This window comes from Bubalus bubalis, chromosome 21 (genome assembly GCF_019923935.1).
Source record: "Bubalus bubalis isolate 160015118507 breed Murrah chromosome 21, NDDB_SH_1, whole genome shotgun sequence".
Classification (NCBI taxonomy): Eukaryota; Metazoa; Chordata; class Mammalia; order Artiodactyla; family Bovidae; genus Bubalus; species Bubalus bubalis.
The window spans coordinates 52,806,141-52,833,365 of record NC_059177.1 but is presented as its reverse complement, the minus strand read 5'-3'; the positions used below and the strand labels follow the sequence as shown (position 1 = coordinate 52,833,365).

General features: G+C 49.2%; 1 protein-coding gene across 2 annotated transcripts in view; it reads right to left on the bottom strand.

Annotated features, from left to right (window-relative positions):
- LTF (lactotransferrin) overlaps window positions 1-23,575 on the bottom strand; it is a 33,136-nt gene extending 9,561 nt beyond the window's left edge. The window contains exons 1-13 of one of the 2 annotated variants that reach the window (XM_044933449.1): window positions 23,418-23,575; window positions 19,393-19,556; window positions 16,263-16,371; window positions 15,785-15,967; window positions 15,021-15,168; window positions 14,021-14,076; window positions 8,507-8,685; window positions 7,905-8,079; window positions 7,176-7,378; window positions 5,504-5,594; window positions 3,212-3,259; window positions 2,431-2,586; window positions 245-386 (exon numbers count right to left, since the gene is read on the bottom strand). In XM_044933449.1, coding sequence (XP_044789384.1) covers window positions 245-386; window positions 2,431-2,586; window positions 3,212-3,259; window positions 5,504-5,594; window positions 7,176-7,378; window positions 7,905-8,079; window positions 8,507-8,685; window positions 14,021-14,076; window positions 15,021-15,168; window positions 15,785-15,967; window positions 16,263-16,371; window positions 19,393-19,556; window positions 23,418-23,460 — 1,697 coding nt within the window. In that variant the 5' untranslated portion in view covers window positions 23,461-23,575. 2 annotated transcript variants of the gene reach the window in all.
- Window positions 23,576-27,225: the final 3,650 nt, after the last annotated feature.

Genomic DNA, 27,225 nt, shown 5'->3' with positions numbered 1-27,225 from the left:
ACTTGGTGCTCAGCGATACCTTCAGGGGTGTTCCGGGGGGCAGCCAGGGAGGCGATGTGCATATACTTATGGTACTTACGGCTGATTTTCTATGGCAGAAGCCAACACAACATTGTTAAGCAGTCATCCTCCAATTAAAAATAAAGGAAATATATTTTACAAAAAAAAAGAAATGTGATGTGCCAAGATCCTGGAGGCTGAGGGACAAGGCCCTGTCCTGATGAAGCCTGGCCACAGCACTCACCTGAAAGCCCCGGTGTAGCCATAGTACTTCTCCTTAGAGTTGGGCACACACTTGTCCAGGCCCTGGTCATCGCCAGCACACAATGCACAGAGTCTGGATTTCGGGTCAGCCCCAGGGGCACAGCTCTGACTAAAGAATTCATCTGCAGAGAAGAAACATGGGGAGCCAGCTCTTCCTACTTGTGTCAAGATTAAGTGGTCTCTGCCTAACAGGTGTGGAGAAGGACATGGCAACCCACTCCAGTGTTCTTGCCTGGAGAATCCCAGGGACGGGGGAGCCTGGCGGGCTGCCATCTGTGGGGTCGCACAGAGTCGGACACAACTGAAGCGACTTAGCAGCAGCAGCCTAACAGGTGACAGACTTAGCTTGGTCTGACCAAGGCAGACAGAACACAGTCATTATAACACATAGTAACAAGTTACCACCAACCTGGGCCCCAACAGGATTCAGCAAAACTTTGAGACTATAGGCAACCTAACTAGGGCTGGAGAAGAGAGTCTGTGACTGTACAAAGGGTCCCATCCTCGCAGCCTCGAGCAGGGGACTCAGCCTGATGAACTCCATGGCCATTGTATCAGAAGCTGCAAAATGTCCAGGTTCTGCTCTCCCCTTTTCCTCAGTAATAGGAACCCTGCTTTTTACCGGGGCACCTGGTACCCGGTAAAACAGAGATAAGCCTTATCAGACTGTGGCTAGTAAGCCATGTGGCCAGGCACTCACTCCTGAAACATGAGCGGGAGTATTGGGGGCCAGTGTCCTGACATCTTCAAAAGACAGCTGGCACACATGTTCTGCCCCTTCTTCCCTTCCTTCATTCTGCACGTGGAAAGCAGAAGCGCGGGCTGGACCACCAGATGTGACATGAGCTGTGAGTGGCCTTGAGCATGGAAGTCACATACGTGTTAAAACAGCCAGATATTTGAAAGCCAGGTCCCTGATACCATGTTGCTGTCCTGTTAGCTCTGGACAAGCCACCTTTGGGCTTCACTCACATGAGAGAGAAATAAGCCTCTATTCACTTCTACTGGGGGTTCTCTGCCCTTGCAGCTGAACCAAACCTGGACCAACTCATCATGCGATTTAGCCCACATTAAGAAGTTAGTGGGGGCTTCTCTAGTGGTAAAAAATCCACCTGCCAATGCAGGAGACTCAGGCCCGATCCCTGGGTCAGGAAGATTCCCTGAAGAAGGAAATGGCAACCTACTCCAATATTCTTGCCTGGAGAAATCCCATGGACAGAGGAGCCTGGCGGGCTACAGTTAATGGGGTCGCAGAGTTGGACACAACTTAGCGACTGAACAACAAGGAGTTAACATGGATTAAAACAGGTTAAAGAGAGAGGAAATAAAAGTGACAAGGAAGCCCTGCCCCAATGAGCAAACAGCACCCCTTATCTGACTTGCGCATTCCCTGCCACTGGAAAAGCTACACCACGTGCCAAAGTCAGGTGATGCTGGGAGTGTCCCTCCGTGGTCCTGGCAGCCTCCCCACAGCTTGGAGGCAGCCTTGGGGTCAGAAAGAGCCATACCAGGGTGCACTCCTGGGGAGGAGCAGAGCCACATGAAAGCCTGCCAAGGCGGGATCTCAAAGACCCATTCAAAATGCAGCAGGGCCCCACCAGAGCAGAGGGCTGCCCGGGACGTGGGCCACAACAGGAACGGAGCACACACCTCCCCACCACCAGGCCCACGGCAGGCAGGGTGTGGCTCCTGTGTGAGGCGTGAGCATGGTGTGCAGTAGGCAGGGCAGGAGAGGGGAGGCTGAGGCAGAAGTCTGGAGGTCTTACTGGGTTTCCTCTGTAAGTCAGTTCTGTGTAGTAGCAGAAGACACCTTTTATGAGGAAGGCAGGTGGCTTTTCCCAAAGTAGGGAGCTAGCACCTGGGAGGAATTTAGATCTGGAGCTCCAGGAGGTGGAAAAAAAAAAAAAAGACTTCTGGACTTCTCAGTACCTGCATCCATTCTTAGCGTGCAGAGAGGCAGACAGACACTGCAGTTTTGTGCCTCCGTGTGGGGTGCACGGGGCGTAGGGCAGGTTGTATGAAGAAACTGAAGGAGGCAGCCACAGGGGCCTGTTTACACCGAACGAGGCCTGTGGGCCGCAGCCAGCCTGCAAATCCCCACCCCTCCCTGCCCTGACTTTCTCAGCAGACCCCAGCCCACCCCCACGACTGCCTCAGGATTCCTACCAAATGCGCAGGAGCCTGTCTGGTTGGCGATCAGGCCCATGGGGATGTTCCAGCCTGCAGTCCTGTCCACGGCGGTGTGGCACGACTTCTTGCCTTTCAGAGAATTCCAAGTGAGCCCCTCATTTGCTTTCTTGACAACTGCCACGGCAAGGTACCCTTGGACAAATGGAAGAGCAAGTCTTAACCTCCCAGGGCCTGGTCCGTGGACTCTATTGCACAGCGTGCAACCCAGGCCCACAAAGGTTAAGAAGCATCGCCAGGCAACGATCCCTCCAGATGACTGGTCAGTGTCAAATAGACCAACACAGCTTAAGCTTAAGTGGGGTGCAGCTCCCCTCCTGCTAGCCCACGCCTGGTAGACTTTGCTGCCGGCAAGTGTCACTCTCTACCGAAGCCGAGGAGGCACCAGCTCTGGAGGGCGGTGGGCTGGCTGGTGAACAGGGCATAGGATTTAGCACAAGGGACCCTGGTTCCAGCCAGGATCTGCACAGTATTATCCATGGCTGTGAGTGAGATCTGGGGCTCTGCTTCCTCATCTGTATGAGATGCGGATGGGCCACCCCTCCTCCCTGTGCTCAGGACAAAGTGAAGAACTCTAAGATTCCTCTGCCATGTGTGAGGATCCATGTGAACGTAAATCCCAGCCACTCTCATCTCTGAATGACTGGCATCTGTGAAAGAACTCACAGCTTCTATAGCTACATCTCTGTGAGGTTTTTTTTTTAAGTTCCCAACCTCTCCTCCTCCAGGGACAAGAATGTACCCTTGACCCTGAACTCACCTTCCGTTGGTCTCAGCACACAATCTAGGCTACTGTGTTTGGAGGATTCTGAAAGAATAAAGAGAAGCAAAATGTCATTAAACACATCGTTTAGTGTGTTCATTTATTTTCCAAAGTACCCATATATTGAAAAACGCATATTGGCATGGCTTTGTATACGTTTGTTTTTAACATAAATAAATGGCATTGTAGAATAGACTTCACTATGTTTCTTCCTTTTCTGGTTTTTGTTTTCAATTCAACCCAATGCTGTGTTTTTAAGTTCTTTTTTTAAACTGACATATAGTTGATTTACAGTGTTGTGTCAATCTTTGCTGTATGGCAAAGTGACTCAGTTAAACACATACACACATTTGTCTTTTTATATTCGTTTCCATTATGGTTTATCCAGAAAACCGGACACAGTTTCCTGTACTGTACAGCAGGGCCTTGCTGTTTATCCATTCTAAAAGTAACAGTTTGCATCTACCAAGCCCAAACTCCCAGTCCGTGCCTCTCCCTCCTCCCACCTGCCTTGGCTACCAGTGTGTTCAGTATGTCTGTGAGTCTATTTCTGTCTGTAGATAGGTCCATTTGTGCCATATTTTAGGTGCCACATATAAGAGACATCATACGATATTTGCCCCAATACTGTGACTTTAAGTTTGAATCGCCTTACTGTCGTATGGAACTCACTGAGCTGAGTTATGGCTCCTAAGCTCACTGCTTCTGTTGTGGTCATTGACATCTTCACACATGTCTGGGGATGTACCCAGGGGTGGAACTGCTGAAACGAACATCTGGACAGCTCAATCAACTATCTTTTTTTGTTTAAGCCACTTGGCAACTGCTTGGTGTTATTTGCAACCAAAGGACTCCTACCTAATCCCCACCGGTCGGAGGTGCGGGGCACCTGGCCTCTTCTGGTTCCCTGTGGAAAGGCGAAGGATAAAGTGGAATTGTTTACATCCTTGCAGCACTCTCCATCCATGCCTTTGGACTCCGGAATTGGCTTCTCCTTGGGAAAAGGTCTCATCACCCCCACTTCATGTGATGGATAATTTGAATGTAGGTGTTGCTTTATTGGAAAAACATTTTGTAACTGGCTTATAACATTATGTAAGTTTTATGAGTACTATACCTATAGTGTGTGTGCTCTTTGTGACCCATGGACTGTAGCCCCCGGGCTCCTCTGTCCATGAAATTTCCCAGGCAAGAATACTGGAGTGGGTTGTCATTTCCTCCTTCAGGGGATCATCAGGGGAATCTTCCTAACCCAGGGATCAAACCCATGTCTCTTGACTCTCTCGCATTGGCAGGCGTATTCTTTATCACACACCACTGGGGAAGCCCCTTACCTGCCGTGTGCTCACCACCAAAACTTTAGTTTCCATCCATCACCTACCCCCATTACCCATTTCCCTCTCCCCCACATCTCTTTCCCTGTTTTCTTATCCACCACTGTGTTCCCTGAATCTGTGTATTTGTTTTTGCTTGATTTGGTTCATTCACTTATTTTTTAACTATCCCACATAGGAGTGAAATCAGAAGGTATCTGTCTTTCTCCACCTGAGAAATCACAAACTTTTAAATCTCAGCAGTCCAGAATCAAATCCAAACAGACCATCCCAGCAGTTCCATGCAGCAGAAATGCATGTATGTGTTCACCAAAAGACAAGGACCCAGATGTTCACAGCAACTCTATCCACGGCAGCCATCCATTGGAAATTACCCAAATGCTTCCCCACAGTAGAATAAATAAGTAACTGCAGCAGAGTCACAACAGAATACTACAAAACGAGATATAACGCTGAGCAAAAGACTTTTTAAAAGGTACCTGCTGTGCAACTCCTTTTACATTGAGTTCAAAGATAGGCAGAACCAATTTGTGCCGTTTGACTTCAGAAGTCGTTACCCTTGCTCAGGTAAAAGGGCTGGTGGACACAAGAGGACTTGTGGAACCTACTGTATCTCGCTGTGGGCACTAGGGCTTGGGGATGCACCAGTGTGTGAAATGTTCTTGAGTTGTACACTTACATGCACTTTTCTGTATATATATTATAACTTACTAAAATCTTTTTAAAAATCAAAAAGAGGAAATCAATCTGGGCTCCGTCAGTTCTCGCCACATTAGGCCATGTGGGTAACTTGCCACACTAAGCCATGTTCATCTATTCTTTCTCCTGATTCTCCTGTTTGAACCTATCTGTTCATTTTAATGTCTCCGCATGACCCACCGAGTGGGGTTACTGCTCTCCACCCCGCCCTCGAAGCCCAGAGGGAATAAGCCAGAGGGTACTCTTCTCCACTTACTCCGGTTCTCTGCCAGGACAGGCACCAGACCACACTTGCCCGCAGTGTAGATATATCCTCCATCCAAGCTCAGGGCATCCGCTTCCCCTTTCTGCCAAGACAAAGCATATCTTCAGCACCATGGTGAGGCTATTTCCCATCCTGCCTGTCTTTACAGCTCTAAGAGAACGGACGTCAGGTGCCCCAGTGAAGCAGCAAAGATTGATCTGAGCAGCCCGAGGAAACACCACGTGCACTATTACTTCTCTACCGGCCGTGCATGCCTTTCACGCTGTCACTTCCACTGCAAAGACCGGGAACAGGCAGCCCAGTCGTTGCTGCTGTGTAGTCACTAAGATGTGAATGACTCTTTGCGACCCCATGGACTGTAGCCCACCAGGCTCCTCTGTGTATGGGATCTCCAGGCAAGAATACTGGAGGGGGTTGCCATTTCCTCCTCCAAGGGGATCTTCTTGACCCAGGGATCGAACCCACGTCTCCTGCATTGGCAGGTGGATTCTTTAACCCCAGACTGGGAACAAAAACTCCTTCTGTACTTTGAGCACTGTTGGGACGTACTCCTGTACCAGCCTCCCTCACTGAGGAGACAGGTGGGAATGGTTGGTCTTGTCTGGTCTCCACTCATTAGCACTACACTCAAAGAATTCAGCAAGTGAACAGAACCAATTAAATTCGCTCACCATCAGAATGAGCAAGCCCTCACTCCAGCACTGGAACATGGATTCAGCAAGACTGTGAAACTCCCTCTTTGACTAATAACTTTTCTACAACTGTATTGAAGGTAATTAGAGATGTTGATGAAGATTTCTATTCAAGGCTGCACAGCACAGGGTTATTGATAACATCAAAATAAGGGGACAAAGAAGAATAGGGTCATGGCTAAATTGTACCACATCCATATACAAGATATTCTGAAATAGTTTTTTTTTGGCCCCACCATGCAGCACGTGGGATCTTCCCCAAACAGTGATCAAATCAAGGCCCCCTACAGGCCTTCCTGCACTCTTCACTACTGGACCACCAGCAAAGTCACTGAAATAATTTTTTAAAGTGTTTTCAAAGCATATGTCATATGGGAAAATAGCCAAGATATACTGTTAAGTGAAAAGGACTCAAAACAACATAAGCGAAACAATCCACTACTGTTTCGAGGCTAAACTGAGATGAATTGATGAATCCTAGGGTGAGGAATTAGTGAAACTTTTAACTATGTGCTAGGTGCTTTCCTGCTGGCTCAGATGGTAAACAATCTGTCTGCAATGGGGGAGACTCAGATTCAAGCCCTGGTTCGGGAAGATCCCCTGGAGAAGGGCATGGCAACCCACTCCAGTATTCTTGCCCGGAGAATTCCATGGCCAGAGGAGGGCTACAGTCCATGGGGCCACAAGGAGTCAGACATGACTGAGTGACTAACACGCACTGAACTGTGGTAGCCCCGTATGAGTCTCCATTGCTGTTTGTTTTTACATCACATCTTTCTAAATTTTCCAAAGGACCTGCATTCATTGTGAGTTGTTCTTAAGGTCAGAAGAGTGGTAAGTCCACAATAGACACTCTGGAGGACAGAAAGCTCTGTCTGTCCCCACTCTAGGCAGGCAGCACAAGCAGACCCTGCCCCCCTGGGGGCGGAGCACCGCTAAGCCCCTGCTCCCCTCCAACCAGATGCGGTGACCTGCGCCCCCCACCCGCACGGCTCGCAGGCGGGCGGCAGGCGCCCTACCAGCACCAGGGCGATGCAGTCATCGGTGGTGGAGGCCGTGGCACAGGTCACGATCTGGCCGCTCTGCTGGCTCCACTGCTGGCACTTCTTCTGCTCCTCGGGTCCCACCGCGCACCACACGACCCTCGCGCGCCGTGCCTGCACCTCCTCCGCAGCTGCCCGGGGACACAGCGGTCAACAGGCTGGAACAACAGTGCAGCCTCCCGGTTCACCCGGAGTCCGCCTGAAGCCTTCAGCAGAGGAAGAGCCACGGCTGAGCTGGCCCAGGGTGGTATCGTGGCCAAGTTCAGGGCCCAGGGCTCTGGATTCATCCCAGAAGGGCCCTGGCTCTCTCGGGGTGTCTTCGTACTTCTCACTTCCCCAGAGGCAAACTGTCTGCTCTACCAGGGCTGGGCAACCTGACGCACACGGCGTCCTACAGCAGTATTATCAGCAGGCGACATGCTCCTTTGGAGACACTTGTCACCCGATTTGGTCCATAGAAGATGCTCACATTCGCATCCCACCTACCACGGTGAAGACCTCCAGGGGCTGGAAGGTGACCAAGGGACCACTGCAGAGCAGGGCCAAGCTGCCCATAGCGGGCGGGGGTGGAGGGTGGGGAGGTGCTCCCCGAAGGCCCCAGCCAAGGCTCACTGCCCACACTGGCCTGCCCTTAGGGAGGGCCTGGTCCTCACTCACTTTCCCTGAGGTTCTTCAAGGCGGTCAAGTAGCGGGAGCCCAGGTACAGTGCCGAATCTACCTTCGAGGGGATCCTCAAAAACCCAAGAGCAGAGTCTTTGAATAGCAGGTCCCTCTGGCCGGGTGGAGAGCCAAAGAGCTGGAAGCTCCCAGACTTGTTTTTTCCGAACTTCTCCTAATTAAGGGAAAGAGAATTATGATGTCAGTGGTAGACAGGAAACCGAAACACCAGGTTGAAACAGAGTATCTGCAACTCCGGGATGATTCTGAGAGCAGGAACCTGGGTTGACCTCCTCCTGTAGAGGGTCTCATGGCCTCCCTGAGACATAGCTCAGTCATGGCTTCGTCTTTATGAAGTTGCTGGGGTCTGAGCACCTTAGAGTCTTGAGAATATTGCATCATCCTCCACCTACTTCTGTTCCAGCCCAGGAGACACCGCCAGTGGGTCATGCTAGAGGACGCATCATTGTTTCAGCTGTATGGAGTACGGCCTAGACAGGCAGGCCACTGAATATTCCAGAGTGGCAGGGAGTTAGGGAAGGAAGGAAGGAAACCTCCCCACCACCAGACCGAAGCGGGTGGGGGTACTGAGGGTGGGGTACCTGCGCCTTGCTGAGAAGCTTCCAGATCAAGTCTTCCTTGCCATCCACACTTCGGGCCACAACAGCATGAGAAGGGACCTGGGCCAGGTGGCACTCCTTGAATGCATCCACTGGTGCCCGAGTGTTGTTTAGGCAGAGAAGCTCATACTGGTCCCTGTCAGCCTTCTCTGGCAAGTTCTCTGGGGGAAGGGAGAGGTGGAGCAGAGGAGGGTCCAGATGAGCAGACCCCAGTCAGTAGCCATGAGCCATGGCCCTCCTCTCCCCATAGAATTTGAGCTGGAGGAGACATCTTATGCAGTTGACAAAACTGGGGGTCAGAAGGGCAGTGGATTGCTCCAGAACATGCAGAAAAGTAAAGACAGTGCCCAGGAAGCCTTAAGGGCAAGCCCATGTTCCTCTGATTGGATCATATAGGCTCTGGGATTGTGGCAACTCTTGCCTGGCAAGCCAAGGAGGCTGAACCAGACCTATCTGTTTACACGACAACCCCACCTACAAAGGGACGCAGGATGGAAACAACCCAGAGACTGCTGCCTTAACCCCCATCTCTAGAAACAATAAAAATGGTAAAAATTTTAAAGCAAAAAATACAGTTGAATCACTTCTCAACACTTGGGTGTATCCAAAAAAGGAGGAAAGACAGTATGAGTGAGTCCATCCAGATTTGGAACTGTTGATCTATATCACATGTAAATTGCATCAGAATACATTAAGTGATGGAAACTGACCTAAGTTGTTTTATGAGCTTAGTATAATTTGGATCTCAAAATCAGAAAAAGAAGTACAGGAGGGAATAATTACAGACCTATTTTACTTATGAACATAAGAATCTAAAATAATTAGCTAACTCAATATAACAGAACATGTTTAAACTAATAGGTCAGACTCTTACATTTATCGGTTTATTCCATTCACAAAAGAATGACTGAATGCCAAAGAAGCTAAAGACATTCATGACAAGAATGGATTAAAGGAAAACAATGAGATCATCTTAATAGCTACAGAGAAAAGCACTTATATGTTCAACATTTATTTGTGCTTTTTTTTTTTCAGTTTTGGAAAACCAGTAATATAGAGAACTTGGCAAAGGTATTACACTTGATAAATGCTAGTTATCAAAATATCTACAGAAAAATCATACTAAAAGAAGAAAATTTAAAGTCACTTCAAAATCAGGACCAAGGCAAAGATGTCAGTTGTCACATTGCCAACACAATACCAGATGACCTGTATTTCACAATTTACTAAAGAAGTGAGAGATATAAACACTGGAGGGAAAAAGACAAATTTTAATCATTGAAAGATGATGTAATCACCTACATAGAAAAGCCAGTGAAACCAAGAAAAAACTAATAGAACTAACAAGAAAGTCCGGCTAGGCAACACTACAAAAATCAAGTGTTACCCGCATTAGCAACAACAGAGCAGAAACTAATACAGAATATAATATACTATAATAGCAGGTAAAATCATTAAATAGCAGGTAATTGGCTTCATTGGCTTCTCGGGTGGCTCAGTGGTAAAGAATCCGCCTGCCAATGCAGGAGATGCAGGAGACATGAGTTTAATCCCTGAGTCAGGAAGATCCACAGGAGTAGGAAATGGCAACCCACTCCAGTATTCTTGTCTGGAGATCCCATAGACAGAGGAGCCCAGCGGCCTACAGTCTATAGGGTCACAAACAGTCAGACACGACTGAGTGACTGCAATTAGTTTCCTTAAACAATGCAGAAAAAAAAAAAAAAATTCAGGAGGGAGCTCCCCGATGGTCTGGTAGTTAGGATTCAGTGCTTTCACTGTGGTGGCCTGGGTTCAATCCCTAGTTAGGCAACTGAGATCCCGTGAGCCTTTCTGCGCAGCCAAAGTAAGACAATAACAAACAATGCAGGAGACTAACAGAAAAAGGTTAAGTTCTATAAATTCTATTAAAAAACCTAAAAAGAGGTGGGATCAAAAGGGAGAGATTTATTATGATTTAGGGATTAGAAAATTCGACATAAATCAGTTTTTCATGGATCAATTTAAATTCAATACAATTCTACTTAAAGTATGATGTTTTAAACAATCAAGAAAATAATTCAAAAATCTTAGTTAGGAAATAAATAGCAAACTATTTGGGGAAGGTTCTCTTTCTTTCTCTCCCTCCCACTTCCACCTCCATAGCTATTAAGAATCACTACAAACCAGAAGAATAAAAGTAGAAAAATACAAACAGACCAGTGATACAAAGGAATGTGAAGTCAAGTGGGCCTTAGAAAGCATCACTACGAACAAAGCTAGTGGAGGTGATGGAATTCCAGTTGAGCTATTCCAAATCCTGAAAGATGATGCTGTGAAAGTGCTGCACTCAATATGCCAGCAAATTTGGAAAACTCAGCAGTGGCCCCAGGACTGGAAAAGGTCAGTTTTCATTCCAATCCCAAAGAAAGGCAATGCCAAAGAATGCTCAAACTACCGCACAATTGCACTCATCTCACACGCTAGTAGAGTAATGTTCAAAATTCTCCAAGCCAGGCTTCAGCAATACGTGAACCATGAACTTCCAGATGTTCAAGCTGGTTTTAGAAAAGGCAGAGGAACCAGAGATCAAATTGTCAACATCCAATGGATCATCAAAAAAGCAAGAGAGTTCCAGAAAAACATCTATTTCTGCTTTATTGACTATGCCAAAGCCTTTGTGTAGATCACAATAAACTGGAAAATTCTGAAAGAGATGGGAATACCAGACCACCTGACCTGCCTCTTGAGAAACCTGTATGCAGGTCAGGAAGCAAGAGTTAGAACTGGACATGGAACAACAGACTGATTCCAAATAGGAAAAGGAGTACGTCAAGGCTGTATATTGTCACCCTGCTTATTTAACGTATATTCAGAGTACATCATGAGAAACGCTGGACTGGAAGAAACACAAGCTGGAATCAAGACTGCCGGAAGAAATATCAATAACCTCAGATATGCAGATAATACCACCCTTATGGCAGAAAGTGAAGAGGAACTAAAAAGCCTCTTGATGAAAGTAAAAGTGGAAAGTGAAAAAGTTGGCTTAAAGCTCAACATTCAGAAAACAAAGATCATGGCATCTGGTCCCATCACTTCATGGGAAATAGATGGGGAAACAGTGGAAATAGTGTCAGATTTTATTTTTTGGGGCTCCAAATCACTGCAGATGGTGATTGCAGCCATGAAATTAAAAGACGCTTACTCCTTGGAAGGAAAGTTATGACCAACCTAGATAGCATATTAAAAAGCAGAGACATTACTTTGCCAACAAAGGTCCTAGTCAAAGCTACGGTTTTTCCAGTGGTCATGTATGGATGTGAGAGTTGGACTGTTAAGAAAGCTGAGCGCCAGAGAATTAATGTGGTGTTAGAGAAGACTCGTGAGAGTCCCTTGGACTGCAAGAAGATCCAACCAGTCCATCCTAAAGGAGATTAGTCCTGGGTGTTCATTGGAAGGACTGATGCTGAAGCTGAAACTCCAATACTTTGGCCACTTCATGCAAAGAGTTGACTCATTGGAAAAGACCCTGACGCTGGGAGGGATTAGGGGCAGGAGGAGAAGGGGACAACAGAGGATGAGATGGTTGGATCGCATCGCCAACTCAATGGACATGAGTTTGGGCAGAGAGGCCTGGCGTGCTGCGGTTCATGGGGTTGCAAAGAGTCGGACACGACTGAGTGACTGAACTGAACTGAACTGAGTAATACAAAATAGCTCAGAATCCATGATTATAAACAAGTTTTATGTATAAACGGCTCCACACAGCAGTAGGAAAACGGTAGAATTTTTTACAGTCAGCATTGTAAGGAAAATAGTCTCACTATAAAGGGGGAGAATAATGAAGTGGAATCCCTACCTAATTTCCTAGGTAGGGTACATATGAACAGAAAAGAATGTGTTAGGGAGGGGAGTCTATAAATTGTATTGTAGAAAATCTTTATGATTTGGATGGAAAATAACATCATGGATGAGTGATCAACTAATAGCTCTGCTAGTAATTGATTTATTTTTCTTCAATAAAGTTGCATAAACCAATGAGTTAGCTGCCTGGATTAATCAGTATGGGAAACAATCTTTTGTAAATGCAAAGTTGTTTTTTTGTATATACTGTTGGGATTTGCCTCATTGTTTGATATCAAAGATGATGTAAAGTTCAAGAGAGTGAATATTTTGCCATGTTCAGTTAAAAGTGCGCAGTCTGTTACAGGTTGACACATTGGTTGACCTGATTTATGCAGAATTAATAAGCTATTCAGATAGTGCAGCTTTAGTATGCTGCACATGATACTGGCAGCCTGGGAATTCATAGATGCACTTGGGACCCAGCAGATTTGAAACACGTATATGGAGTTTAAGAAATTTATTTTCCAGGTGCAACCCCCATCTAACTAAATCTTTTCTTCACCTTGTTCGCTTAACAGCTGAAAAGACCATAACATGGGAGTAATAATGGGTCAAAATTTACAAAATAAAGTACTGTTTTGGTGTGGGAGTTGTCATGAGGCTATATTGAAGTGACTTTATGTGGGATATTGAGTTTTTTTAATGGATTGAATATCCATTAAAATGGATTTGTTCAGCCATTTACATTAATGAGCATTTGAATGCAACAGATACCATTTCAGGTGACTTAACATGAATGAATAAAAGTCAATGCTATTGGATTAAAAAATAAATAAATAAAAGACTCCAAAACATATGCCAGCAGGGCAAAAGTGACCAGTTTGACTTTATCAATATCAAGGACTTCTGTTCAACAAACCTGTTACTGACAGATTTTTTTTTTTTTACTGAGAAGAGATTTTCCTAAAGTCTAGAACCAACCATGGCTGGTTATCTAGAGAGGAGAAATGCCTCACCTTGAATCAAAATCATGAAGAAACAGGCATGAAAATCAATAGAAAGATAGTCAAAGGTGAAAAAAGGAAGAAAGGGAAGCCCAAACTACCAGCAAATATATTGAGATGATCAAACTCACCAGATGCCAGAGAAATGCAAGATAAACCAACAGTGACGTATCTACTGCTTTACGACCGTAGATAATAAATGTACCGTGTGCTCTCCACAGAGCACGTCTCAGTGTTAGAACCACTGAACCAGACAAGTACAGCACAACAACACGTAAATCTCTAAAACAGAATGCTGAGTGGGAAACCTTGATCACGTCATAATCAGTAACGATCAATAAAGCTTCTGTGAGCTTAGAATCCAGAAACACAGATCAGCACCATACACTTTGCAAGACTACATCTGTCTCGGAGGACGTGTGTCAGATACCTTGACATGGGTGTCTTTGATGCAGAAGCGAAAGATAGCGGGCACGGGAGTTTCAAAGAAAACTGATTGCTTAAAATATAAAGTCACAAAAAAATAAGAGCTGTGCTCTACAGAGAACTTTGATAATCGTGTGCCAGGAAGTGAGGAGTCAAATTAGCTCACTACTTGGATTTACAATGAAATGAAAGGAAAGCAAAGCAAAGGAGGCAGTACCCTTACTTCTCTCCCTCCCCTTACCAAACACTGTCGTCTCCTTGACAAAAGCCACGTCTCCAGCCCCGTCCTGCAGACACCTGTGGGATGAGAAAGCACCAGAAGGGTCAGCACAGAGCGGCCAGCCCGGCTTGTTCCTCGAGCCTGCCTGTGGAACGGGGCCCTGGGGCTTGTCTTCTGTGGGCTCCTGACCTGCAGAGGACAGGTCTCTGAAGCTCTGGGGCCCCCACTGGGAAGGCATCAGGAGCCACCTGCAGATGGATTCTGAGGAAGAAAGAACCAGAGGATGCTGGCTAGAGACCCCCACTTTCCCCTTTAAGGGTTGATTGAGAGGGCAAAACTTCATCTTTCTATGTAAAAGAGTTTCCAAGCCTCTGCACCAAAGGGTAAAAGCAGTACATGCGGCCACGTGGTTTTTTCCCCTCCCAGGGCTAAGTGGCAAACGTGCCCTGAGCAGCAGAGAATCGGGGAGGCCTCCCCAACACACACAAAATGCCTGAGTCCGAGAGGCAAATGGGGTAAAAGGAGAAACATCAGCTTCAGCGCGAAGCTGGGGTGGAAGAGAGAGCTCCCCAGTGAGGCAGAGATCACTACCTCCCAGGGAGAGGGACCAGGCTGTCCGGCTGCCTGGCCAGGGGTCTGGGGCTGGTCTGCTCATGACAAGACTCCTTCAGTCCCTTGGTAGTTAGGGAGGGGACACCCGTCAGCAGGAGGAGCCCAGGACGGCAGAGGGACAAAGCCAGATTCAGGGATCTCTGGGGAGGTATGAAGGGGGCTCTGACGAGGTGACTGTTCGCTGGGCTGGTGCAGTGGTGAGGGGGCCCTGCGGGGGGGCTAGGGGACTGGAGGAGATCGTGCACTGGGCAGAGCCAGCACCTTTTTCAGACTCAGTTTCTCTGCACAGGAGAACTGGACCTCCTCCATGGTCCCCACTAGCTCACTGAGCTCTATTTGGGCCCAGAGAAAGGGCCTCCTAGCCCGAGGACACGTGGGCCACTGGGGAGAAGAGGACAGTCTCACTTACTTGAAGGCACCAGAATAACCGAAGTATGGTTCCCGGGGGGAGCAGGCACACTGGTTCTCCCCCTCCCCCTTGCACAGTTGACACAGGTTGGGGTACGCTTGTCTATCAACGCAGGGAACACAGCTGGCAGAGAAGAATTTAGCCACAGCTGTTGAACAGAGAGAAATGAACCAAGGTGTGAGCTCACTAGACCACAGCCAGTGGCACCCCCAGTGTTCCCTCCCGTCCACCCCCACCTGATAGCCTTTGCAAAGCCAGGAGCTCAGAAGATGTACATTGGCTGAGACTAGACTCAGCTACCTGGAGAAGGCAACGGCACCCCACTCCAGTACTCTTGCCTGGAAAATCCCATGAATGGAGGAGCCTGGTAGGCTGCAGTCCATGGGGTGGCTAAGAGTCGGACATGACTGAGCGACTTCACTTTCACTTTTCACTTTCATGCATTGGAGAAGGAAATGGCAACCCACTCCAGTGTTCTTGCCTGGAGAATCCCAGGGACAGAGGAGCCTGGTAGGAGGCCATCTATGGGGTCGCACAGAGTCGGACATGACTGAAGCGACTTAGCAGCAGCAGCAGACTCAGCTACCACCTCCCAGGGCTGCTGATACAGAAGACCCCATCCCCACAGGCTTCACAGTAGTTAACCTGACCCCTGCCTTGGATTCACCCCACATGCTCACCTAGGACACCCCGAAGTGGCGTGTGAACGTGACACTGGAGTAGAGACCCCAGCCTGAGATCACCAGAACCCCTACGCGTCTTACCTCCCTGGAGGGGCTCGAGTGACTCTGTCCAGCTCAAGTACGGGCGAAGGATTCCCATAGGGATGTTCCACCCAGCAGACCTGCCAAGGCCCGTATGGCAGGACTTCCGGCCTTGCAGCTGGTCCAGCTGAAAGTTGCTGCCCTTCTTCACGACAGCCACAGCATAATAGTGGGTTTGGGGAGCTGCAGAAAAGGCAGAGACAATAGAGAGCTCTTAGCCTGAACCAGAGAGAGAGAGAAACAGCCCTCCCTGAATGAGCCCCTAGTGGGAGGGGAATTCCATCTGGTCACTGCAGCCCAGAGCCTCCTCTGCTTCCCCAGTGTGTTGGTGACCGGCCCAAAGAGCCCAGGGACATCATTCTCTGGACGTGTGACACTGTCTGAGACCTCAGCTCTGTGCCTTGTCCACTCTGACCCCACAGAGCCCAGGGCCCAGGTCCAGGCCACCTCAACTTCTGGGTCCCCAGGGAGAACTCACACTCTTTCGTCCCATAGATCTCTGCTGCTACTGGCCGCAGTTTGTAGGGGTCCAGGCCTGCCTCAAACACCATGCCACCATCCAGGGTCACAGCATCTGCCTTTTTTTCCTGAAAACACAGGCCAGACCAGCTTCAGGAGAAAACCTACCCTAAGCCAGGCAAGTGAACCTCAGGATGTCAGAAGGCTCCATGGCTGGAAGGATCTTCCAGAGGGTCAGCTTCCAGTCACATCCCACTCAGTTGCCGTGAGAGATGGTATGAGCCCGGAGCCCCTCTTTTTGGGTAATGAGCTCCAGCCCCTTTGCTGTAACTCCTGAAGTCACCAGGTGGCCACTTTTTCACAAGACATGCCTCAGATCACTCCGCGATGGCATCCTTCACTGTCTTTTATATTATAAATTGTGGGGATGGACATGGACACACTGCTATATCTTAAGCAGATAACCAACAAGGACCTACCGTGCAGCACAGGGAAGTCTGCTCAATGTTATATAGCAGCCTGGGTGGGAGCATTTTGGGGGAGAGTGGACACCTGTATATATATGTATGGCTGAGTCCCTTTGCTGTTCCCCAGAAACTACCGCAACATTGTCAATCATCTATATCCCAATACAAAATTAAAAGTTCAGTAAAAACAAAAAGTTCCAGATGCTTCCCCCCTGTTTTTCCTCTATATTTAAGCTATTGTTTTTATTGAATACAAATTTTAACCATTAATATATCTTAAAGTTATCATCATCATAAACCATGTTCATCCTCTTTGGCATATTACTTCACCTATGCTTACTTATTTCTCATATTTGCAGCCTGGTAGAAATAATATTTTCCGAACTGCTTTATTCATCTAAAACTGCCTACATTTTCTCCTGTAGCAGCTTTATTGATTGTATTGACTTCATGATATTTTATCATAATGTGGCTGTTTCTAATTTATTAAGCTAAATTTGAAACATTCCCTCCAATGTTCACCACTTGGGACTTGGGCTCCTTCTAACTTTTTGCTATTAAAATCACACTTGCATGGACAGCTTTGTCCTCTTAGACTTTTTCCCTTCTGATGACCTGTTGCCTTGGGACAGGCATCTGAGGGCAGGATCACCCAGACAATGGGCATTTTGTCTTCAAGGCCTTGGCCATTATTGCCATCCTGCTTTCCAGGCCATTCCTTTCCAATTTGAAATGCCACCTACCGTGAGGACCAGTCTCACTATAGAACCACCAGTGTGAGAGGCTTTCATTTTATTAAGTGCTATCACTTAGAAAATTCAAGTGCTAACAAATTGCTTAGATTTGTATGTCTCTTGATTATTACGGGGAACATTTCATAGTATTTTTATTAATACTACCTCCATCTCCCCATATTGTTTTTCTTATGTGATCTTGCATTTCTTATCAGTTGAATTAGTTCTTTATAGAATACAGTCACTTGTCAGAGCTGGTGCGTATTCACTCCAGTGCTTTCTAAATTTTTTTAATTGGAAGATAATTGCTTTGCAATGCTGTCAAATGTTTTGCTTAAATGTTTTTAATGGCTATAAATTAAAATTTTTAATCATTCATTTTACTTCGTCATTTAGTTCATTGCTTTTTTAAAAGCTAAGAGACTTCTCTTCCCTCCACAGTTCTGCTAATGAATCTGCCTCTCTAGTTTTCAATAATACACATTTTTAAGCATTTAATCTATCTCTATTTTGGTGTATGGTATGTAGTTGTTGTTGTGTAGTCGCTCAGTTGTGTCCAACTCTTTCCGACCCCATCGACAGGAGCCCACCAGGCTCCTCTGCCCGTGGGATTTCCCAGGCAAGAACACTTGAGTGGGTTGCCATTTCCTTCTCCAGGGGATCTTCCTGACCCAGCAATTGAATCCACATCTTCTGCATTGGTAGATGGATTCCTTACCACAGAATCACCAGGGAAGTCTGTGGTATGTAGTACTGATTTGAAATGGAGCTCTTATTAAAAAGGCAGACTTTGAGGTCTTATTCACAGATATGGAACAAGTTCGAATAGGACCTACAAATCTGCATTTTAAGCCATCAGGAGATGCTGGTGTTATTTGTCCACAGGCCATAGTCGTAAAATAACAGTCTAAAACATTATTCAAACTAGATTTTTCCCTTAAGTACTGTTCCAATATGGAGAAGGAAATGGCAACCCACTCCAGCGTTCTTGCCTGGAGAATCCAAGGACGGGGGAGCCTGGTGGGCTGCCGTCTATGGGGTCGCACAGAGTCGGACACGACTGAAGCGACTTGGCGGCAGGAGCAGCAACTGTTCCAATAACCCTAGATATTAATGGGAACTTTACACACATTACCTACTTTGTGCTAAAATCACATACACATTACCATGCCACACGGCAGACACACAACATACTTGTCAAACAAATAAATAAAAATGATGGCAATAGATTTTACATCTGAAAAAAACAAAAGGAATCTGAAGTTATCCACAAGTCATGACTGCCTTTCCTTTCTCTCTCTGCTAACGTCTTAGACAAGTGTCTTTCCAGTGTGGCCTGGCAGGCCGTGCCCCAGCGTGTGATGTGCTGACTATGATGGGCTGGGCTTTTTCCTCTGCAAGTTCACAGGTAATTTCTCTGGAGATTTTCTTTTAGGGTCACCTTGACTTTTGCCAGTGTTACATATTCACCCAATACAACCGCTCCTGTCACCTCGTTGTGTGGTGGTGGTGGGTTAGTCACTCAGTCGTGTCCGACTCTCTGCAACAACATGGCCTGTAGCCCACCAGGCTCCTCTGTCCATGGGATTCTCCAGGCAAGAATTCTGGAGTGCGTTGCCATTTCCTTCTCCAGGGCATCTTCCCAACCCAGGGATTGAACCCAGGTCTCCTGCATTGCAGGCAGATTCTTTACCGTCTGAGCTACCATCATTGTGCCGTCAGTATTCTCAATTTGTGTGGTGATGCCAGTTTCCCTACAGATGGTTTTCAAATGTTAGAATGGCAACGTCTGCTTCCAAAATAGCACTGTGTCCTAGGAGAGAGGACAGCTCCCAACTTACAGGCGCTCGGGAAGAAGAGCAGAGGGGGCAGGGCGAGCACATTTTCCATGGCACTTGGATCCCTTCCCTTTCAGTCTGGTCCCACCCAGCCTATGGCCTGGACTCACCGTGATGGCCCGGATACATTCCAAGACAAAGGCCCTCCTCACACAGGTGATAGAGGGAGCACCCAGCTTCTTCATCCTCCACTGCCATCGGTGGCATTTGAGCCACTCGGGTTGGGAGATGGTACACCATCGAACGTTTTTCCTCGGGGCAGCCAGACACAGTCCTGGGAGAAAGAGGCCAAAGAGCGAGGGCTCTATCACTGTCCGTGGAAGAGACGGCCTTGCCCTCTCAAGCAGGGGCCCTCCCCTTCCCTCTCCATTCTGTGGCTGAGTCAGGCCACTCTCCTCCAATGGAGGTGTTTCGCTAGCCTAATGACCACTCCATGCTGGCCAGAGGGCTGTTTGAGGACATGATCAGAGCCTCTGGAATCGTTTCCCTCCTCTGACTGACATACTTCCTACCCCCGACAAAAAGCCAGCAATGCTCCCTTGCATCAGCTAAGGGAGTTCTTCCACCTGCTTTGATCCCCTGGAACCCAGGAGGTAGGCAGGGAGAAAGTATTGCATCTGTCTTTCTGGTGCGGAAGCTGACTCTTGAGGGTGGCTGAGTGACAGTGTGCTCAGCAGTGGCAACGTCCAGCCTGGAATCCGGGTGCCTCTAGGTTGTTGAGGCTTCAGACATCTCCCCAGAGGATGCCAAGGGAATGAAGGAAAACACACCCCACCCTTTGTCGGGAGCTGAGCTGCCGTAGGTGCTGTACCAAATGGGTCAGTGTGCCTGAGTTACACCATTCACCACGGCACCGAAAAGAGGACTCTCAAGGAGGGATGGAAATGTTCTTAAATTGATTTACCACGATGGTTGTACCACTTGATAAAGTTACTAAAAACCGCTGAATTGTATACTTTGATGAGGTGAATTTTATGATAAGAAAAATATACATCAGTAAAACTGCTACCAAAAAAAAAAAAAAAAAGCCTCTTGGTTACAAAAGCCACTCCCCTTTTGGATGTGATTTGGTGGGGAAGGAGGCTGCATTCAGCTCTCTGCCACCTCCTATTAATAAGCACCCCCTGCACCTGTATTGAGACAGCTGGCGAGGATGTGGCTGCCACACCCTTCCCCTCGCCAGCCACCGTCCCAGGGAAATTTCTAGGGCTGTAATCTACCCTAGGAAGCCTTCCTGGATCTGTTCTGAAGTGAGAATCAGCACTATCCGATTTAGCCACTGGGATATAGCAGGGTATCCTGGATGCCCTCTGTATACACGGCACTGGGTGATATGCAGAGGAACGTGCAAGCAGACGGCAGCAGCCGTCTCATCGGGAGAGGCAAAAAGCCCCCAGGGGTGCAACCAAGTGTGATGAATGCCCTAGAAGAGAACAAGTGCCAAGCCAGGTGTGATGTCCCCATGACCTCAGCCAGTAATTGGGGCGGGGAGGCAATCCAAGAAGTGGGCACAATGGGCCCTGTGCACAGAGACGGTTGCAAGGCCGATCTGTGCCAGGTCTTTCCTCAGCCCTTCATGTGTTCCGTTCCCCCTCGATCCACCCAATCCCTTTTTATTGAGAGTTTTGCTGATATCCACGTTTCCTAGGTGAGAAAATTGTGGCTTTAACTTATGGCTTGCCCAAGGCTTCACAACTAATAAGTCTGGATCCAGGATTTGAACCTAAGCAGTCAGACACCAAGCGCCCTGCCTATGTAAGCTGACTGGTTAGAGACGGGGTGCCGTGGAGATGGTAAAGGGTTTGGGGGCAGGTCATGGAAAGCCTCCCGTGCTGGTCCTAGAAGGTCTCGTTCAGAAGCTGTGGAGCGGCGACTCACAGGAGGGCAGGGACAGGTGGGCTGAAACCTGGAAACCAGGCAGAAAAGCATCGAGGAGGGAGAACACAGCAGAAATCAGGAGTTGGGGGGGGTCACAAGATGGGGGTGAAGGGAGAGAGCAAAACGAAGACTGTGTGTCAAGCTGGAGGGAAGGCATGAGCAGGGGCAGGAATAGGGAACCAGGGGACGAGCTTGTGTGCTCCCTTGAGAGGGGTGAACCAGGAAACTAAAGCACCACTGTGAGGTTTTCTGAGACGCACTGCCCCCAGCCCCTCCAAACACCAGTGCTGGGTGCAGCATGCAGCGCTCTGCTCCTCCCCTCCACAGCTCCCAGCAGCCAGCTCTGAAGCTGTGTGTCTCTCTCAAGACAAAACGCTCCCCGAGGCAGATCTAGGTCTGGCCCTTCCGGTATCCCCAGCCCCGCCCCTGATCTGTCTCAGTCACTCACATGCTGCCCACTTGAGCCTGGATGGCACCCTCCTGAAAGGACACATGCTCAGATTCCTTCTGTGTGGACACACAGTGCCCGTCTCTCAAAGGCAGGGGCTGGGGTGGAGTTACTCTTCTCGGCCCACCCAGCCTCTTCCTGCCATGACACCCATGGGGAGCAGGGCAGGAACCCCCTAGGCCAGTGGCCGGTCCTTCCACTGGGTAGGACAAGGGATTCAGTGATACTTTGGAACGTTGGCCACCATCCCATGGACAGCAGGATTTAAACTGCAGACCTCAGTGGGGGTCAAGACAACCAAAGATTCAAGTGAGAATGGAACCCAGTGATGCAACTCTGAGCCAGATTCCAGACCGCAGCCCATGACCACTTCTAAGAAAGCAAGGCTTCCTGCCCCTCCGGCCTCTCCTAGGTGGCCCTGACCCTGTGCTATGGGCCCAGGAGGCCACGGGTCAGGGAGCAGAAGGAAGGGTAGTCGTGAGCTGGTGGTCCTGGCCAGGTCCAGTCCTGCCTTAGAGAAGAGAGAAATAATCCACAGCCCTGGGGAGGATGAGATGGTTGGATGGCATCACCGACTCAATGGACATGAGTTTGGGCCAACTCTGGGAGATACCACAGGACAGGGGATGCCTGGCATGCTGCAGTCCATGGGATTGCAGAGAGTTAGACATGACTGAGTGACTGAACAGCAACATGGGAGGGAAACTGGAGAAGAGGACCAGAAAAGAGGGACAGGTTAGGGAACAAAAGCGCACGGTTATCCTCTAAACACCTCTTTTCATCCAGGAAGCTCCCAGCCCGGAGTAGATGCCAGAGGACAGAAGGAGGCTGCACTGAGCTGCTGGCAGGACAGGCTGCAGAGGGTGACACCTGGGCTTTCACTTGAGCCCTGCACACACCCTATCTCACCGCTGACACTCTCCAGCCCTTGCCGCCACTGTCCTGGACCCTCCCCCTCCGCTGCTGGAAGCCCGGCACTCACATTTACATCACTAACGTCCAGCACAGGTGAGTTTTCTGAGCACTCCAGGAATCATTTCAGACACTTGAGGGGGTGGGGGGTGCGGTCAGAAGGAACGGTGGTTTAGTTCCTTCTGCTTAGTCCCCTTCTAGTCCAGGTACATTAAAAACCAGGCACCAGGCATTCCTCTCGCACCCTCTGACAGAAGGGGCCCAGCAGCAGGGTCTGTTCCCCCCACCCCCGCCCCTTTGCAGTGGGAGGGCTTGTGTGCCCCTCCGTCTACCAGGGCAGGCGGCCCTGCGCCCTCCTCACAGCCCTGTGGAAAAAGGGTTGAGCCATTTTTCAGTGAAGCTGAGGTTCAGAAAGACTGTCTCTTGCCCAAGTTACACAGTTCTTGCAGGGGCTGGAACCCCATCTGCAGTCTCCTGAGTGTCTTGGGCAAGTCACTCGCCCTCTCGGAATCTCATTACCACCCCAGCCTCCCTCTGTATACTCCTGTCACCAGTGCTATGGGTAGGACAGAAGGGACAGGGACCGGGAAAGACCCTTAGGGGAGCTCGGCAGCTCTGGGCACGGACCCCGCCGGCTTCTCGGAACCCAGCTCCGGGCTCCTCCCCAGGCGAATGGGCGGGATCCGCCCCGCTCCGCTCCCGGGCGCCTCCTCTGCGGCAGGTGCCCGTGTCAAACTGCCAGCTGCGGGGGACAAGGAGGCCCAATCGGCGGGGAGCGAGGACCCAGACGCCTACACTGAGGGGTGAGGGGACTGGGATGCTCCCACAGCGGGGCGTGGGGACCGGGACATCTACCTGGAGGGGCATGCCCCTGCCCCCACCCATACCTGCACTCACCAAGGGCTCCAAGGGACAGCAGGGCGGGGACGAAGAGCTTCATGGCTGGGGTCCTGGGACGACTCCGGAACGAAGGCTCTGCCACCTGCGCTCGTTCTGCGTCCCTTTATCCAGGGCTCGGTGACCTCACGAGGTTTGCCCCGCCCTGTGGTCCTATAAGCGCCCCAGCCTCCCTCCTCCCGCCTCCCGAGGTCTGCAAGTTCCTAGAGGGGAAAAATCGGGGGGAAGGGGGGAGAGGAGGGGCGGAGACCGAGGGAGAGGGAAAGGTGCCCGGGCGGGGCTTGGCGCTCGGGGAGAGAATACCCAACCCACACCCACCTCTCAAGTCCCCCAGCGCTGCCTAGTTGGGGGATGCTCTTTCTTTCCCACTTGTCCGCAGCCCTTCGGGAGGGGCAGTCCCTGAGTTTTGTCCCCCCTCCGGTCTCTGCCTCCTAGAGAGCGGGACCCAGAGCAGGGGTCCTAAGGTGAATCTTTGCGGATCAGCTTGACTGTAGAGAAGGTATCTAAAGAGCTTGGGAACCAGTTAAGGCAGACGGAGACCCTTGCATCTGCACGCAGCAGCCAGCCTGGAGTTTTGAAAGAGGGCCCGCTGCCTGGCCCGGGGTCCACGGCAGCCTGGTCCAGCTGGCAGAGGCTGCCCAGAGTCTGACCCAGACTGCCCCTGGGGTCCTCCTGAGACCGCAGTACAGCTCCCAGAAAACAGAACCAGAGGCCTAAGTGCTCAAAGGCTGTCTCCTGGTCCCTCATTTGCCAATGAAAAGGATACCCTACCGCTTGGGTTGTTTTGTGGCAATATGAGGTGGGAGACAGGAACCTCATTTTGATAAATGTCCTATTTTGTCCTCAGTACACAGGCTGACCCTGTTTCAGGAGGCTGGTTTTCAGTTCTAAAGCTAGAACTCTGCTCTGCATCCTTGAAGTACACTCCCTTGAAGCACAACGACTCCCACGCAGGGGTCTCCAGGGCAGCCCTGCTTATCGTTCACTGATTGCAAGCAAACTAAGTGTCCACCAAGGGGTGGGGGAGGACTTCCCTGGCGCTTTCATTGCAGCGTGTGCAGGTTCAGACCCACTTGGGGGAACTAAGATCCCATATGCTGTGAGGTGTGGCCAAAAAGTTAAAAAAAAAAAAGGGGGGGGGTGTCACATAGAGCATGATGCTCTGCAACATACTGGGGGGCCCAGAGAGAAAGGGCCACCATGCAAGTACTGATGAGCACTTAGCTCCAGGAGATACTAAGTGAAGAAGTCAGGTACTAACAGCGAGAGAAATTCCCTCTGTGGGTTAGTCTGGACAGTATGTTATTCTGAAATCTGTCTGTCCTGAAAAGCTGGCCTTGATTCTTTGCTTAGACTACTGAGTACACAACGGGTTTCCAGGAGCAGAGGGGCAACACCTCAGGAGGTGGCCCTGTTGGGGGTGGATATGCAGTGGGCAGCACTTGGCACCATGGCGAAGAAGAGCCAGCCCAAGTCTCGGAGGCCCTCGAGGAGGCTGTGGAGCCCCTCTATCCTGGGCGTGGATCTTGCCAAGGCACATGAGTGGAGTCTGACTAGGGATCCCGCTTGCTGGGCACAGGAGTGGGATCCAAGGTTCAGTGGGAGAATCACCAGTCAGCTTTTGGGGTGACGGATCCAGGGTCTCTCATGGTTTGGAAACACAGTGTTGCACCATTAAAAGTTGCTTTCATCAATAACTGCAATAAGCCATTACAAAAATAATGAAGTAACACAAAATTGACTAATTCTCAGGAGTGCTGAAGCATCTTTGTACCTAAATTAGCAACTTGGCTTTGCCCTTCTGTGATTATAAAAGAATTAAGACATGTCACCACCCAGGTCTGTATCTCCAAGTGCAAATTAGAAAAAGGATGGTTGGGAGGTAAGATGCCTGCAGATTCTCTCATGTCTGATACAGAGTTGGCAGGAACATAGAGAACCTGGGGCCACAACTGAGAGGCTGAGCTGAGGGATTGCCCTGGAGGCAGGATTGGAGTTAGCAGACTGTTTTCATGCTGTATCTTCAAGGAATGTCCCAGCCTCAGGCCAAAAGAACAGCCCCCAAGGCCATCTGAAGCGGAAGCTGACAAAGGAGGTGGGGCTGCCCAGAAGACAATGTTCCACTGATCTGTTATCAACATTCATTCATTCACTCATCCAAGCCAGAACTGGTGGGTGCCAAGAGGGCCACAGAGAAGAGGGGGTCCCGTCCTCGCCCTAAGGAGCTGATGGCACACCGGGGGTGGGGTGGGCACAGGCCACGGAAGAGGCAAGGCAGCATAAATAGGCAAGGCAGCATAAATAGAGTGAGCGAGGGAGCCAAAGGAGGGTCATTTGACCGGTTCGCATCATCAGGAGCCCATAAGGCTTTGAAGAAGAGCATTTGACCTAGGTACCTGAAGGAAAGGGTACCTATCTACAAAGAGAACTTCAGGTAGAGGAAATAGCCAGGTAAAGGCTTGAGAACATGGATTCAGTGACCTCAACGGACAACCAAAAGTTGCCCTAGGCTTTCCGACCTGGAACACATTGAAGGAGGATCCACAAAGTCATGTCCTCCATCCTGAGCTCCACGTCAGGTGTCTATCTGCCCCTTGCTGCATTTCCTTCAGGCACTACAGTCAATGAATCAAAAATAGATCTCCTCTGCTCCCTCAAGCCCCACGTTTCCTCTCGTACCTCCTACTGTGATGGTGGTTTAGTCGCTAAGTCGTGTCCAACTCTTGCGATCCCATGGACTGCAGCCTGTCAGGCTCCTCTGTCCATGGGATTCTCCAGGCAAGAATACTGGAGTGGGTTGCCATTTCCTTCTCCAGGGGATCTTTCCGACCCAGAAATCGGACCCGGGTCTCCTGCATTGCAGGCAGATGATTTACCAACTGACCTATGAGGGAATCCCTCCTACTACTTTCCACCAAATGAAGAGCCTTGGAGTCATCCTCAAATCCTCTGGCCAATGAGCCCTATATGTGTGCCGGGCACTTAATGATTAACATTGGTTGAATGGATGAGTGAATGAATGAGGAGGAGGGACAGTTCAGTTCAGTCACTCAGTCGTGTCTGACTCTTTGCAACTCCATGAACCGCAGCACACCAGGCCTCCCTGTCCATCACCAACTCCTGGAGTCCACCCAAACCCAGATCCATCCAGTCGGTGATGTCATCCAACCATCTCATCCTCTGTCGTCCCCTTCTCCTCCTGCACTCAATCTTTCCCAGCATCAGGGTCTTTTCCAATGAGTCAGCTCTTCGCATCAGGTGGCCAAAATATTGGAGTTTCAACTTCAACATCAGTCCTTCCAATGAACACCCAGGACTGATCTCCTTTAGGATGGACTGGTTGGACCTCCTTGCAGTCCAAGGGACTCTCAAGAGTCTTCTCCAACACCACAGTTCAAAAGCATCAATTCTTCGGTGCTCAGCTTTCTTTATAGTCTAACTCTCACATCCATACATGACCACTGGAAAAACCATAGCCTTGACTAGACGAACCTTTGTTGGCAAAGTAATGTCTCTGCTTTTTAATATGCTGTGTAGGTTGGCCATAGCTTTCCTTCCAAGGAGTAAGCATCTTTTAATTTCATGGCTGCAGTCACCATTTGTAGTGATTTTGGAGCCCAGAAAAATAAAGTCAGCCACTGTTTCCCCATCTATTTGCCATGAAGTGATGGGATCAGATGCCAAGATCTTAGTTTTCTGAATGTTGAGCTTTAAGCCAACTTTTTCACTCTCCTCTTTCACTTTCATCAAGAGGCTCTTTAGTTCTTCTTCACTTTCTGCCTTAAGGGTGGTGTCATCTGCATATCTG